Below are 13,481 nucleotides of genomic sequence, written 5' to 3' on the forward strand. Positions count from 1 at the left end.
TAGTGAAGTACAATACTTAGTATTGAAAGCCACATTTATATTTGACAACAATAATATAAGAATACAAAGCTTTCCCAGCGAATGGAAAAAGGTGCAGGCCATTCCCATTTTCAAGAAGGGCCATAGGACAGACAGACAATACTGTAGTCATGAATCTAAGATTTGTCTGTTGTAGAATTTTGGAGCATGTTTTTATGCAAAATTTTTGGAATCCGGAAACCTCTTCTGTAAAAATTAGCTTGGGTTCAAAAAGCAATGATCGTTTGAAATCCAGCTCACTCCGTTTATATACAAGACCCAGAAAGCAGTAGATACTGGTGCCCAGGATGAGGCAATGTTTCTTGACTTTTGAAAGGACATGATACAGTTCCACACTGCCACCTAATGAACAAAATACTAGCATACAGAATATCAGACCAGATGTGTGACTCGATTGCAGAGTTGCTAGCAAACAGAACACAGCATGCCATCCTCAGTGGAGAGAAATCTTCAGACATTGTAGTAACCTGTGGCATACCCCAAGGGACTGTTATTGGACCATTATCTTTCACATTAAGTATAACTGAACTCATGGATAGCAGCAGAAGTACCATGATACTTTTAGCGGACGATGCTATTGTAGAAAGAGAAGTTGCCACACTAGAAAATTGTAGCGAAATGCTGGAAGGTCAGCAGAAGTTCGACATACGATGCAAGGTTTGACAGTTGTCCTCAGCATAAGCAAATGTAATGTATTGTGCCTAAATAGGTAGAAATACTCATTATTGTATGATTACATGATTGCAGAACTATCACTGGAAGCAATTGTGTCCGTAAAATACCTAGGAGTGTGCATATGTAGCCTTTTAAAGTGGAACTATCACATAAAACTAATCACAAGTGAAGCAAATTCCAGATTAAGATTCATTGGAAGAATCACAGGAAATTTAGTACACTCGCAAAGGAGATAACTTTGAAAATAAAAGTAAAAAGAAACCCTCATTTGACCAATACTAGAATACTGCTCACTAGTATGGGGTCCGTACCAGGTAAGATTGATAGAGGGAATAGGGAAGATCTAAAGCTGAGCAGCAAGTTTTGTTACTGGCATGTTCAGTAAGTGTGAAAACTTCACAGATTTGCCAGCCATCTCTAGTGGTAGGCACGATCTGTGTCATGGTGTAGTTTACTGTTAAAGTTCTGAGAGTGTATGTTCCTAGACGAGTCAACCAACATATTTCTTTCTCGTATGTATATTTTGAAGGTAAAATTTTTAGTCCGCTTGATAGCTTACTAGCGATTGTTGTTCCCCTGAACCATTCGAAACAGGAACAGGAGAAAGAGGGGCAGTGACAGTAGTACACAAAGTACCCATTGCCACGCACTGTAAGGTGGCTAGTGTAGTATAGTTGTAGATACAGGCAGATAGAACAGACCTGCAGTGCTGGATGGGAGACTGCTGCTATTTATACAAACGTCAAATATTCCGAAATGTATAAACATTAAAAACATAAGAAATTTCGAGAACCTCCCAGAAATGATAAATACTAAATAACAAATCATTGCTAGTGGTAGGATTTAAACCGGCACCCTGCACCCCAGCAGTGCTAACTTCTATGCCACTTTGGATGCAGCATAGCTCACAGCAATATTGCCAAAATGAGATCTGTTCACCTTTCCTGCTGATGCAAATTGATTAACAATTGAGCTACCTTCAGTTATTTACTGAACCCTGTGTGCAGCACTATCTGCAAAGTTGTTCCTTTTGTGTGTGTATCTGGTAGTTCTGGCATTCACTTTGATGGTGACCTGTTCTCCTACAGTGGCTTGGTTGGGCCTCACAAACCTCGCACCACTGGTATTATTTGTCTTAATTATTGCAGATTTTTGTCCAGTTATGATTTACTATTGCTGCATTCACATGTGAACACTTCACAATAGGTTTGTTGATAAAATATCAATACATCAATATTTTTCAAGTAATATCGATATATATCGGTGATAGTTTTCCCCCCAATATATCTATATCAAAATGGCAGAATCAAGTGCTGCTATTTTTATTCTATATTATATTTTTTCGCAACTTTTGGTAAATATATGAAATTGTTCTTTTGAAGTTGTATTAGAACATAATTTTGCTTTCACTGTGTGAAGGAGTCTTACTACTTTTTGAGCTTTCGTTGTGTCCAATTTTTCTCTTTGATTGTATGAAGCAAGTATGTGTGGCACAAAAGGTGATGTCCAATTGTACTGGGGGGGAAATGGAATGACAAAATTGCCGATACGAAGAAATAGCACACCAGCTGTGTTAAAAAACAATTTTTAATGCGACTAGTGTGCTATTTCTTCATATTAGTGTTCTTCAAAAGCAGCTGCTTAAAATGATGAACAAAAATCCAAATGAAACGATTGGTCTTTGCGATGGGCAGAGGCGTGTGAGGGGAAATGCTGATGCAGTTAGCGGTTGGCGCTACCAACAGAAACTGCAACACTTAGCTTCACCGTACAATTGTGACACTACAATTGCTAGGTCACTGGTGTTGGCAAAAATGAAAAAACAGGAAAGTTGACATGAAGTGTTCCCAACAAATCTGACGTCTGATGAAGCTAAACAACAGATCCATTGGACACATATTATTGTGCCATTTGCTTGCAGTTACCATTGTTAGCAAAGTCTTCATTGCCAAGGGTGAACATGCATCATTTTCCTTCCAATTCTTGCTCTAAAGGTATAGGGCAATTCCATAGTTACGGGTGTTACATGTACACACCTTAAAATCAGGAAAAATAATGTAAGGAATAATATTTATTGAATTTAATATTGAAAACTTTTAAGGCTTACATTATATTTCATGTGACAAATGTTGATACTGGAATTGTTTTATTATTATCCTGGTTATTAATCAAAAAAGTAGTGTTACGGGTGTTACTAAAAGTAGACCTGGCCCCTGTTATGAGTTAGGGAATTCTCTAATTTCTGCAAATTTGATGAAGTTTTTATTCTTGTAAAACAACTATTAAGAGGTATTGCCCCAAATTTTATTTTGAAATATAAATTTTTATTTTTTTGGACGTCTTAACTCAGTATATATATATTTTTTTCTGTTACGGGTGTTACATTAAATGTTACGGGTGTTACATAGATGCATCAGATTTGGTTCTTGAAGGATTAAATCTACCTCTTACAATTGCATCAAAATAAAAGAAGTACTGTAGTTTATTTGGAATAAAAGTATGTACTTAAGAAAATATATTTGAAGGATAAAGCTATTTATCACACAAAAAATTTTGTTACAATTTTATAGTACAACTAGGCCAAGATATCATTACTTACATTTACCTAATTTTGTAGGCCTAATAAATTTATGACAAAAATGTTTTCTTATTATTGATAGGTTTAAAAACTTCATTTAATAATCTTTTTCAGCAACATCCAACTCAAAATTGAACTCATAGTACGAACGGTTACCGTGTTGTTTGATTTCTGGTGTTACCTTAGATAGTACTTGACTGAATTTCACAAAACAAACGTCAGTTTCATCTAGTTTAAAAAGTGTTTTACTTTTTCCTACTGACTTCAGAAACATTATTTTCACATCCTCCTCTTCATCAACCTCACTCTGGCAGATTCCCAAGTAACAGTATTGAATTTTGGATAGGGTTGGCTTCTTTTTATCACTTGCAATGTCAACCAAGACAAATAACCCAAATTTTAAATCAGACTTTTCAGTTTTATTAGTTAGGCTTAACTCACAAGCACTTCTAATATTGTCTTGTGATTCAGGTAGTGAAGCAGTCTCCTGATCATAATCATCAGAACTGCACACTTCATAGAAGTTTATGCATCTTTTTGCATGTAATGTTTTAACTTTGGCGTCCTCAGAAATAAATACTGACACCCTTGTCATTAATGACTCTGCTGTTTTTGAAACCAGCAAATCAGTTGTGTTATAAGGCCAAATGTGATGTCAGCCCTGGATTTCAGGAATCGCTTGTAAATTTTTCCACCTTTCATCCAAAATAGGAATGTTATGCTCCTATCTTATCAACCCATACTACCTTAAATTTAGAAAAATTCTTCAGAGTGTAGTCATAAAACTCAATTGTGTTGTTAATAATAATTTTCCTAGATCTAACAGCATGTCCACATGCTCCTCTTCAGTGCACCTCCAATGCCATCCATGGCTCCTTTACCATGTGAACTGGCAAAAAAATTCCACTCAACTGTCAATCCAAAGTCTCTCTCAAAATAACGTAGATTGGACAAAGTATATTTATTTTTGAACTGCCAAGCACAGTACATTGTTAAACATAGGCTCTTATGAATGACTAGAATTTGCCTCAATAAGCAGTTTACTGGGCCTATATAAAATTTAAAACTGAGGTTATAAATATTGTTGTTCTTGGAAAAGTTAGAATGGAAAACATAAACTATATGTAAAGAATTTTGGGCTTAATTAACTTTTTAGGAGAACATCAGTTGAGTCAGGTTAATGCTCTAATTAACTTTTATAATGAAGGTGTAGTGCTTAAAAAATGTATGCAGAGAAATAAAAATTTTAGTTTTCATGCTTAAAACTGTTTTCATATGTAATAAACATAGTTAAAAACTTTTTTCATTCATAATAATACCCTTTGGTTGTAATTTAAATGTAGCGTCTAGGCCTACTGAAGATGAAGGTGGCATTAAACCTTCCAATTCAAGTTATGGGTGTTACGCATGTGTTAAGTAACACCAGAAACGAAAATTAGTAACACCCGTAACAGCTCTAAGAGTGTTAAATAAGATTTCAAAATGTCATGTAATGGTATGATATTGTAAAACATGTGCATAACCTCACTTTTACAGAAAGGTATTGTACATAACAAATTTACTAGATTACAAATTAAACTTTTGTATCTTTTTTGTTACGATTGTTACAAGCTGCATATATATTATAAAACTAACAAAATAAAGAAATGCAACTAGCTTACTTCAACAAAACGAATTATTATGAGCTATAACAATGTTGACTTCAATATTCTTTGCAACAATAGAACAATCAGCCATAGATAACACAACTAGTACTCATCTGGAAATAGCATAAAACATACCTCTCTGTGGTGCCATAGAGTAGTGCACTTTAAACACTTAGTGAAGGTAGAAATTTATTTTTTTCATATTCATGATTATTTTGAAATGAACAAATGTACTTTTAACTTGGCATTTTTAAGGTTATATTTGTAATATTCTCATTTTAATTTTTTTGTCACAAAGTCTCTTTAACATGGAATGACCCTGTAGGCAGGCTACTAGCTAGGTGATGTACAGAGTGTCTAATAATAAATCAACACTTAAATATATAGCTCTAAAATAGGCAGTATATTTACAATGTGCAGACAATATTTTTATAGGCTGGTACATTGATATTTTTCTGTTAATATATCAATACTTTTTCTCAGTATATCAAGAGCAGATAATGATATTTTTTATATGTATCGATGTAACTTGTTCCCTATATTTTAAAAATATCAACAGTCCTACTTCACAAAGCACACTGGTTGTGAAGTACCCTGAGATTTGACTCAGTTTTTTGCAGTCATCATTCAAGCCTCTTGAATAAATCACCTTTCCTAATCAGTGGCAGCTCTAAGTAATGTGTAATGCTAGTATATATTGTGTACAGTACATACAGACTATATCAGCCCATGAAGTCACCTGAATGTAATGGACAATGTGCACGTGACTTCTGATGTGAAGGAAGGCAAGTTAATCAGATTTACTGTCTCAACAACAGCTAGTTCAGCTGGGAAAAGTCGAGGAAAGGAATTCTAGTTAATGTTATTGTTACACAGGTCTCTACAGCATCTTTGAGAGTAGAGTCCCAGTGCAAAAATTTTGTTTCAGAATTATATTTATTCATGAGGCTGATTTTTTTCAAAAGGACCGCTTGGATACCAAGCTGAAACCTATGAACCATTTGTTCCAGAGATCATCTTCCTTTCTGCAGATGTACATCTATGAAAATATGGTGGATGACTGCTGTGGTTTATTTTCTGATCAACCATGAGGATAGGAGAGATGCTGAGCCCAGTGAAAGACAGTTTTCCCCTCGATGTTCTTGAAATATTTAACATCCTTTATCAGTGCAGAAGCAACTATATTGGTCAGTCCATCCATTCAGATTTTGAACATTGTGCAGAACACAAACATCACATTAAATACCATGATTTGGACGAATCAGCAACTGCTGAGCACATTGTAATTTGAAGGCATCAAATTATGTTTGATGAAACAAAAGCAGCCTTGTTCCACAACAGTGGCTCTCAGGGATGTATGAAAGCAAGTTCTTGACATTGAGAAGCTACAGAGAAATTTGCCAAATTGTTTACATTCCAACAAGAACATTATATTGGCCTCATCATGACAGGATGACATAGCTTGAACAATCACATGCTGATTTTTCAATGTAGGAGGCCATTATAACAGCAGTAATGACTGTCAGTAATTTCTGCAAAGACTTTGGAGTCTATCACTGAAACTTCAAAATTTTACTGTAGGTTCATGTGATAAGAAGACTGACAAAAAAATTATTCAGGAACATGAAAAATTTTGTTGGAGAATATGTAGGTTCAGACAAACCTAATGAAATTAATAGAAAAATGACTTCTTTGAAGAAAGCTGGTGCTTCTTCAGTTAAAATAAAGAGATACCATTTATATACTATTGCTTGCATAACATTTACAAGACCGTATTGAAAATTGTCACAAAAGAACAATTTTTTATGTGCTGTAGAAATGTAGGATTAATTACATTGAATATTGTTATTTGTCAGCCACTAACAAGTTATTTTAATCCTTGTGTCTAAATAATGAGATAAATTGTATTCTTAACTTCTTTGACTTTATAGGGATTCAGATTTTATTGCTTATGTCTGCAGGAATTTTGTTAAACACCATCACACCAGAATGCTCTGAACTCTTAGACAAGCAGACATTCGACATGGAAATTATTTTTGTGTCATATGTTGAGATAGTGTTGTTGCAGTTCATTTTAAATTTATTTTTATTGTTTATCTTAAATGTCATTAATCGTGTGGTGCACTTGTCCACTGCAGTGCACACGTCCACTGCAGTGGACAGCTGTTAACGATGCTTCTTTGGCGTTCTCAATCAGTCCTGAGGCTGCAAATGTGCACAGTTCACTCAGTGGACACTCTCTACTGGTGCTGTACCCTGCCAGCATTTGCAGCCTCAGGACTTATTGAAAACGCCAAAGAAGTGATCATTAACAGCTGTCCATTGCAGTAAACAAATGCACCACTTTGTTGAGGTGGAAATGTACTGGGAACTGATTTTAGAAAAACAAACATTTGGAGAGCCCCTCTTCCTCTTCCAGTTGTGATGAAGTGATCTGCTCTGCCAGTATTCTTTCTGAAAAATACTTAATACTTAATTTACTGCAGCTGCATTAACCTAGAGGATTTAATAACATAAGAAGAAAGGAACTGAATCTGTGCAAAAGGAGTTATATCTTTGCCTTCAAGTAAACACTGTGAAAAATACTTTGTATGTTGTGTGACAGTTATTCGTTTAAATTTCCATAATTTGCTTCTTTGCGAGATCACAAATTAAACCCCTGGCTATGAATGAGTTATTTATCTGCTCGGAGGTCATCTGGGTTGGTCTGACCTGGTATGGTTGATTTTTGGCCTTTAAGTAGTATTCTTGTGTTATCAGAATTTTTTAATATCTCATTGAACTATTTTGAATATCATTTATGTAGTTAAGAATAGAAAGGACACTATAATCGTGGCACGTCATGCCATATTCCCTGGTTCTGAGTTTGTTTTTATTCCTGTGATGTATAAGGGCTAACAAAAAACTTTCCCTTGGAGGGTGTTGCTGCAGCGTATATGCAACGTTGTGGGATTCTATTCTTGGTTGTTGAAGGGCAAACATCGGTAGACATACATTGGAGAATGCGGGTCGCAATTTGACGTAAGACGCCAGTTGAACTGGGAGGCCAGCCTCAGCCATTACACTTGAGCAACTGCTCTGTAGTCTGATCTCTCTCTGTGCCATTATGATGCCTTTAGTCCCTTAATAAAGGCCTTGAAGGCCTGGATGAGGATATGCAGCAGATAGTTACTGACTTCTTCATGCAACAGATCACAGTGTTTTTTTCAAACAGGTACACTACTGGACATTAAAATTGCTACACCACAAAGATGACGTGCTACAGATGTGAAATTTAACCAACAGGAAGAAGATGCTGTGATATGCAAATGATAAGCTTTTCAGAGCATTCACACAAGGTTGGCGCCAGTGGCGACATCTACAATGTGCTGACATGAGAAAAGTTTCCAACCGATTTCTCATACACAAACAGCAGTTGACCGGCGTTGTCTGGTAAAACCTTGTTGTGATGCCTCGTGTAAGGAGGAGAAATGCGTACCACCACGTTTCCGACTTTGATACAGGTCGGATTGTAGCCTATCGCGATTGCGGTTTATCGTATCGCGACATTGCTGTTCGCGTTGGTCGAGATCCAATGACTGTTAGCAGAATATGGAATCGGTGGGTTCAGGAGGGTAATACGGAACGCCGTGCTGGATCTCAACGGCCTCGTATCACTAGCAGTCGAGATGACAGGCATCTTATCCGCATGGCTGTAACGGATCGTGCAGCCACGTCTCGATCCCTGAGTCAACAGATGAGGACGTTTGCAAGACAACAACCATCTGCACGAACAGTTAGACGACGTTTGCAGCAGCATGGACTATCAACTCGGAGACCATAGCTGCAGTTACCCTTGACGCTGCATCACAGACAGGAGCGCCTGCTATGGTGTACTCAACGACGAACCTGGGTGCACGAATGGTAAAACGTCATTTTTTCGGATGAATCCACGCTCTGTTTACAGCATCATGATGTTCGCATCCGTGTTTGGCAACATCGCGGTGAACGCACATTGGAGGCGTGTATTCGTCATCGCCATACTGGCGTATCACCCGGTGTGATGGTATGGGGTGCCATTGGTTACACGTCTCAGGTTTGGGGTTGTTTGGGGGAAGAGACCAAACAGCGAGGTCATCGGTCTCATCGGATTAGGGAAGGACGGGGAAGGAAGTCGGCCGTGCCCTTTCAAAGGAACCATCCAGGAATTTTCCTGGAGTGATTTAGGGAAATCACGGAAAACCTAAATCAGGATGGCCGGACGCGGGATTGAACCGTCGCCCTCCCGAATTACACGTGTCGGTCACCTCTTGTTCGCATTGGCGGCACTTTGGACAGTGGACGTTACATTTTAGATGTGTTACGACCCGGGGCTCTACCCTTCATTAAATCCCTGCGAAACCCTACATTTCAGCAGGATAATGCACGACCACATGTTGCAGGCCCCGTATGGGCCTTTCTGGATACAGAAACTGTTCGAGTGCTGCCCTGGCCAGCACATTCTCCAGATCTCTCACCAACTGAAAACGTCTGGCCAATGGTGGCCGAGCAACTGGCTCGTCACAATCCTCCAGTGACTACTCATGATGAACTGTGGTATCGTGTTGAAGCTGCATGGGCAGCTGTACCTGTAGGCGCCATCCAAGCTCTGTTTAACTCAATGCCCAGGCGTATCGAGGCCGTTATTATGGCCAGAGGTGGTATTTCTGGGTACTGATTTTTCAGGATCTATCCACCCAAATTCCGTGAAAATGTAATCACATGTCAGTTCTAGTATAATATATTTGTCCAATGAATACCCGTTTATCATCTGCATTTCTTCTTGTTGTAGCAGTTTTAATGGGCAGTAGCGTATGTCAAGTTCATTACGACGTGACCATAATCTCCTTAATGTTCATACTTACTGTGGTATTTACGTGGAAGTACATCTACATCTGTTTCTACATAGGTACTCCGCAAGTCACCGTATGGTACGTGGCAGAGGGTACCCTGCACCACTGCTAATCATTTCCTTTCCTGTTCCATTCACAAATACAGCGAGGAGAAAACGGCTGTCTTGTATGCCTCCATATGAGCCCTAATTCTCGAGTCTTATCTTCATGGTCCTTATGCGCAATGTATGTTAGCGGTAGTTGCCTGGTGAAATGTTGTTGTGATGCCTCATGTAAGGAGGAGAAATGTGTACCATCACGTTTCCAACTTTGATAAAGGTCGGACTGTAGCCTATCGCAACTGCGCTTTATCGTATTGCGAGATTGCTGCTCACGTTGGTCGAGATCCAATGACTGTTAGCAGAATATGGAATCGGTGGGTTCAGGAGGGTAATTCGGAATGCCGTGCCGGAACCCAACGGCTTCATATCACTAGCAGTCATGATGACAGGCATCTTATCCACATGGCTGTAACAGATCATGCAGCCACGTCTCGCTGCCTGAGTCAACAGATGGGGACATTTGCAAGACAACAACCATGTGCACGAACAGTTCGACGACGTTTGCAGCAACATGGACTATCAACTCGGAGACCATGGCTGCGGTTACCCTTGATGCTGCATCACAGAGAGGAGCATCTGCGATGGTGTACTCAACGACGAACCTGGGTGCACGAATGGCAAAACGTCATTTTTTGGGATGAATCCAGGTTCTGCTTACAGCATCGTGATGGTCGCATCCGTGTTTGGCGACATCGCAGTGAACGCACATTGGAAGCATGTATTCGTCATCGCCATACTAGCATATGACCTGGCGTGATGGTATGGGGTGCCATTGGTTACACGTCTCGGTCACCTCTTGTTTGCATTGACGGCACTTAGAACAGTGGACGTTACATTTCAGATGTGTTTCGACCCGTGGCTCTACCCTTCATTCAGTCCCTGCGAAACCCTACATTTCAGTATGATAATGCATGACCGCATGTTGTAGGTCCTGTACGGGCCTTTCTGGATACAGAAAATATTCGACTGCTGCCCTGGCCAGCACATTCTCCAGATCTCTCACCAATTGAAAACGTCTGGTCAATGGTGGCCAAGCAACTGGCTCATCAAAATTCGCCAGTCACTACTCTTGATGAACTGTGGTATCGTGTTGAAGCTGCATGGACAGCTGTACCTGTACACCCCGTCCAAGCTCTGTTTGACTCAATGCCCAGGTGTATCAAGGCCATTATTACGGCCAGAGGTGGTTGTTCTGGGTACTGATTCCTCAGGACCTATGCAGCCAAATTGCGTGAAAATGTAATCACACGTCAGTTCTAGTATAATATATTTGTCCAATGAATACCTGTTACCTGTTTATCATCTGCATTTCTTCTTGGTGTAGCAATTTTAATGGCCAGTAGTGTATCTTCAAGCTGGTGTGTCAGTGGGGTGATTATCTCAATGCTCACAGTAGTTTTGCTTGATTGGCATACCGATTCTGGACTGTATAACTTTCGAATGGAAATTTTTGATTGCTGCTAATAGTTTGTCAGTTTGACCCTCGGGTGTCTGTTATGGAGACCCATGGAAGAGGGTACTCTTAATACTATATTTTCACATCATATGCAGAATGGCGTGGTCTACACAACCACAAAATGTTAACAGGATGTTGTTTCTTGTTTGATTAAATACTATTATGATAGAAGCCTCAGTTTTTTTTTTCTGCCAGCACAAAACAGTTGTATTTTATTGGACTCTTACAGATAAAACATAACAGGAAGATAGCGGAAAGAGTAATGATTTGGTCAGAGAAAGAAGCTTGTGCCAAAAATGTTACACAGATTGGCACTTCTCAGTGTGGAGCAACAGCTGTCATCAATGTACTGGTAAGTGTATCACATTTTGATTTTGGGGACATTACAGGGAAAAAAATTAGTTATTGACAATCTCTCACAATATTTAATCTAATCAAAATCTTCAGTTTGATGTCAAAATTTTGGATAACTTTTCATCTTATCTGTTTTTTAAATAATGTAATAAAATACCAATTATCAGCGTCTTCCATTCAGTGTTTTGGCAATGTGACTCATTCTCTTCATCAGGTGCTACCTGAGACTGCTAGTTGAATGGAACAGGTCCAGTGTTTATGCTTATTGTCTCCCCCCTCCATAATTGCTTCTGGCACTTGATGCCAGACAATGAGTCACATCAAAATATTGTGCATGGACAATGCTAATATCCGGTAGAACACTGGACATCTCAAGATGTCAACAGATCATCGAGAAAGCCTGAAGAATTACAATATAATAAAATGTTAGAAATGTGTAAATAGTAATTCCATTACATAAAGAGGAGAAATCTCTATATTGTTCATTACTTTGTTTTTGAACAGGCACCATTGTAGATGGATGCTTGTAATGTCGAAAAGGTTCGAGTTTCTAGAAATGTGATGAAGCTATGAATGAAGGTGATCTTTGATATTCCTTCTCTGACTTGTGTCTGTTGGCTAATGTAAATGTCCAGTTTAGATGACTAAGATTACACGTTGTTTCTGGCATACAATGAGATGACAAGAGTCATGGGATACCTAGTAATATCATGTTGAACCTTCTTTAGCCCAATGTAGTGCAGCAACTAGATGTGGTATGGACTCAACATGTCGCTGGAAGTCCCCTGCAGAAATATTGAGTCTTGCTGTGTCTATAACTGAGCAGGACTTTTTGCACAAACTGACCTCTCGATTATGCCCCATAAATGTTTGATGGGATTCATGTCGGGTGATCAGGGCGGGCAGATCATTGGCTTGAATTGACCAAAATTTTGCAGCACTGTGCAGCAGTTATTTCACACAGTGTTGCATGTCTGTTAGCACTGACAACTCTACACAAATGCTGCTGCTCTCCGTCATTAATTGAAGGCTGTCGGCAATTTCATTGTCTGTGGTGAGAGGTAATGCCTGAAATTTGGTATCCTCAGCACACTCTTGACCTTGAGGATTTCGGAGTATTGAATTCCGTAATGATTTCCAAAATGGAATATCTATTGCATCTAGCTCCATCTACTGTTCTGCACTCAAAGTCTGTAATCCCTGTCATGCGGCAATAATGATGTCGGAAACCTCTTCACATGAATCACCTGAGTACAAATGACAGCTTTGCCAATATACTACCGCCATATGTATGTGTGCATTTCGCTGTCCCATGACTTCGAAAATTAGTAAACTATTCTTGATGGGAAGTTTGAAAAGGGTTCAAAAAATAATTTGCTCTTAAGATGGATGATTCATTATTAATAATTTCTTTTGCCATTATTCCACAAAATATTGCCAAGATATATGGAATTTGATATAGGAAACAATGACAGGTTTTGATGGTTAGTAATTTTATACTTAATAATGCCAATTATGAAAAAAAGTCCAATAACGGTATTCATATCACATTATCTTGAGTTGAATGTCATGAGGTTCCTGCTACTGAATCCCCGCATTGTCACATGTTGATAGATTGACTTTTTCATTATAAATTACTATGCATTGCATATTGTCAAATTTTACTTTAGTATATAGTGATAGTTTAGAAATAAGGTACAGGTCTTTGATTAGTGCATTTTTTGGATAACTGCAGCGTATATACGGTTTCTGGAAATTGCA

The 13,481-nt window shown here is 38.5% G+C and overlaps 1 protein-coding gene across 2 annotated transcripts in view; it reads left to right on the plus strand.

The window, feature by feature from the left end:
* The window catches only part of LOC124798470, an 83,501-nt gene that overhangs the window by 7,548 nt on the left and 62,472 nt on the right, over nt 1-13,481 (plus strand). For both annotated transcript variants that reach the window (XM_047261903.1, XM_047261902.1), the window contains one exon: nt 11,596-11,718. In XM_047261903.1, the coding sequence (XP_047117859.1) occupies nt 11,596-11,718 (123 nt within the window). The remainder of the gene's footprint in view (nt 1-11,595; nt 11,719-13,481) is intronic.

This window comes from Schistocerca piceifrons, chromosome 5, assembly GCF_021461385.2.
Source record: "Schistocerca piceifrons isolate TAMUIC-IGC-003096 chromosome 5, iqSchPice1.1, whole genome shotgun sequence".
Lineage (NCBI taxonomy): Eukaryota > Metazoa > Arthropoda > Insecta > Orthoptera > Acrididae > Schistocerca > Schistocerca piceifrons.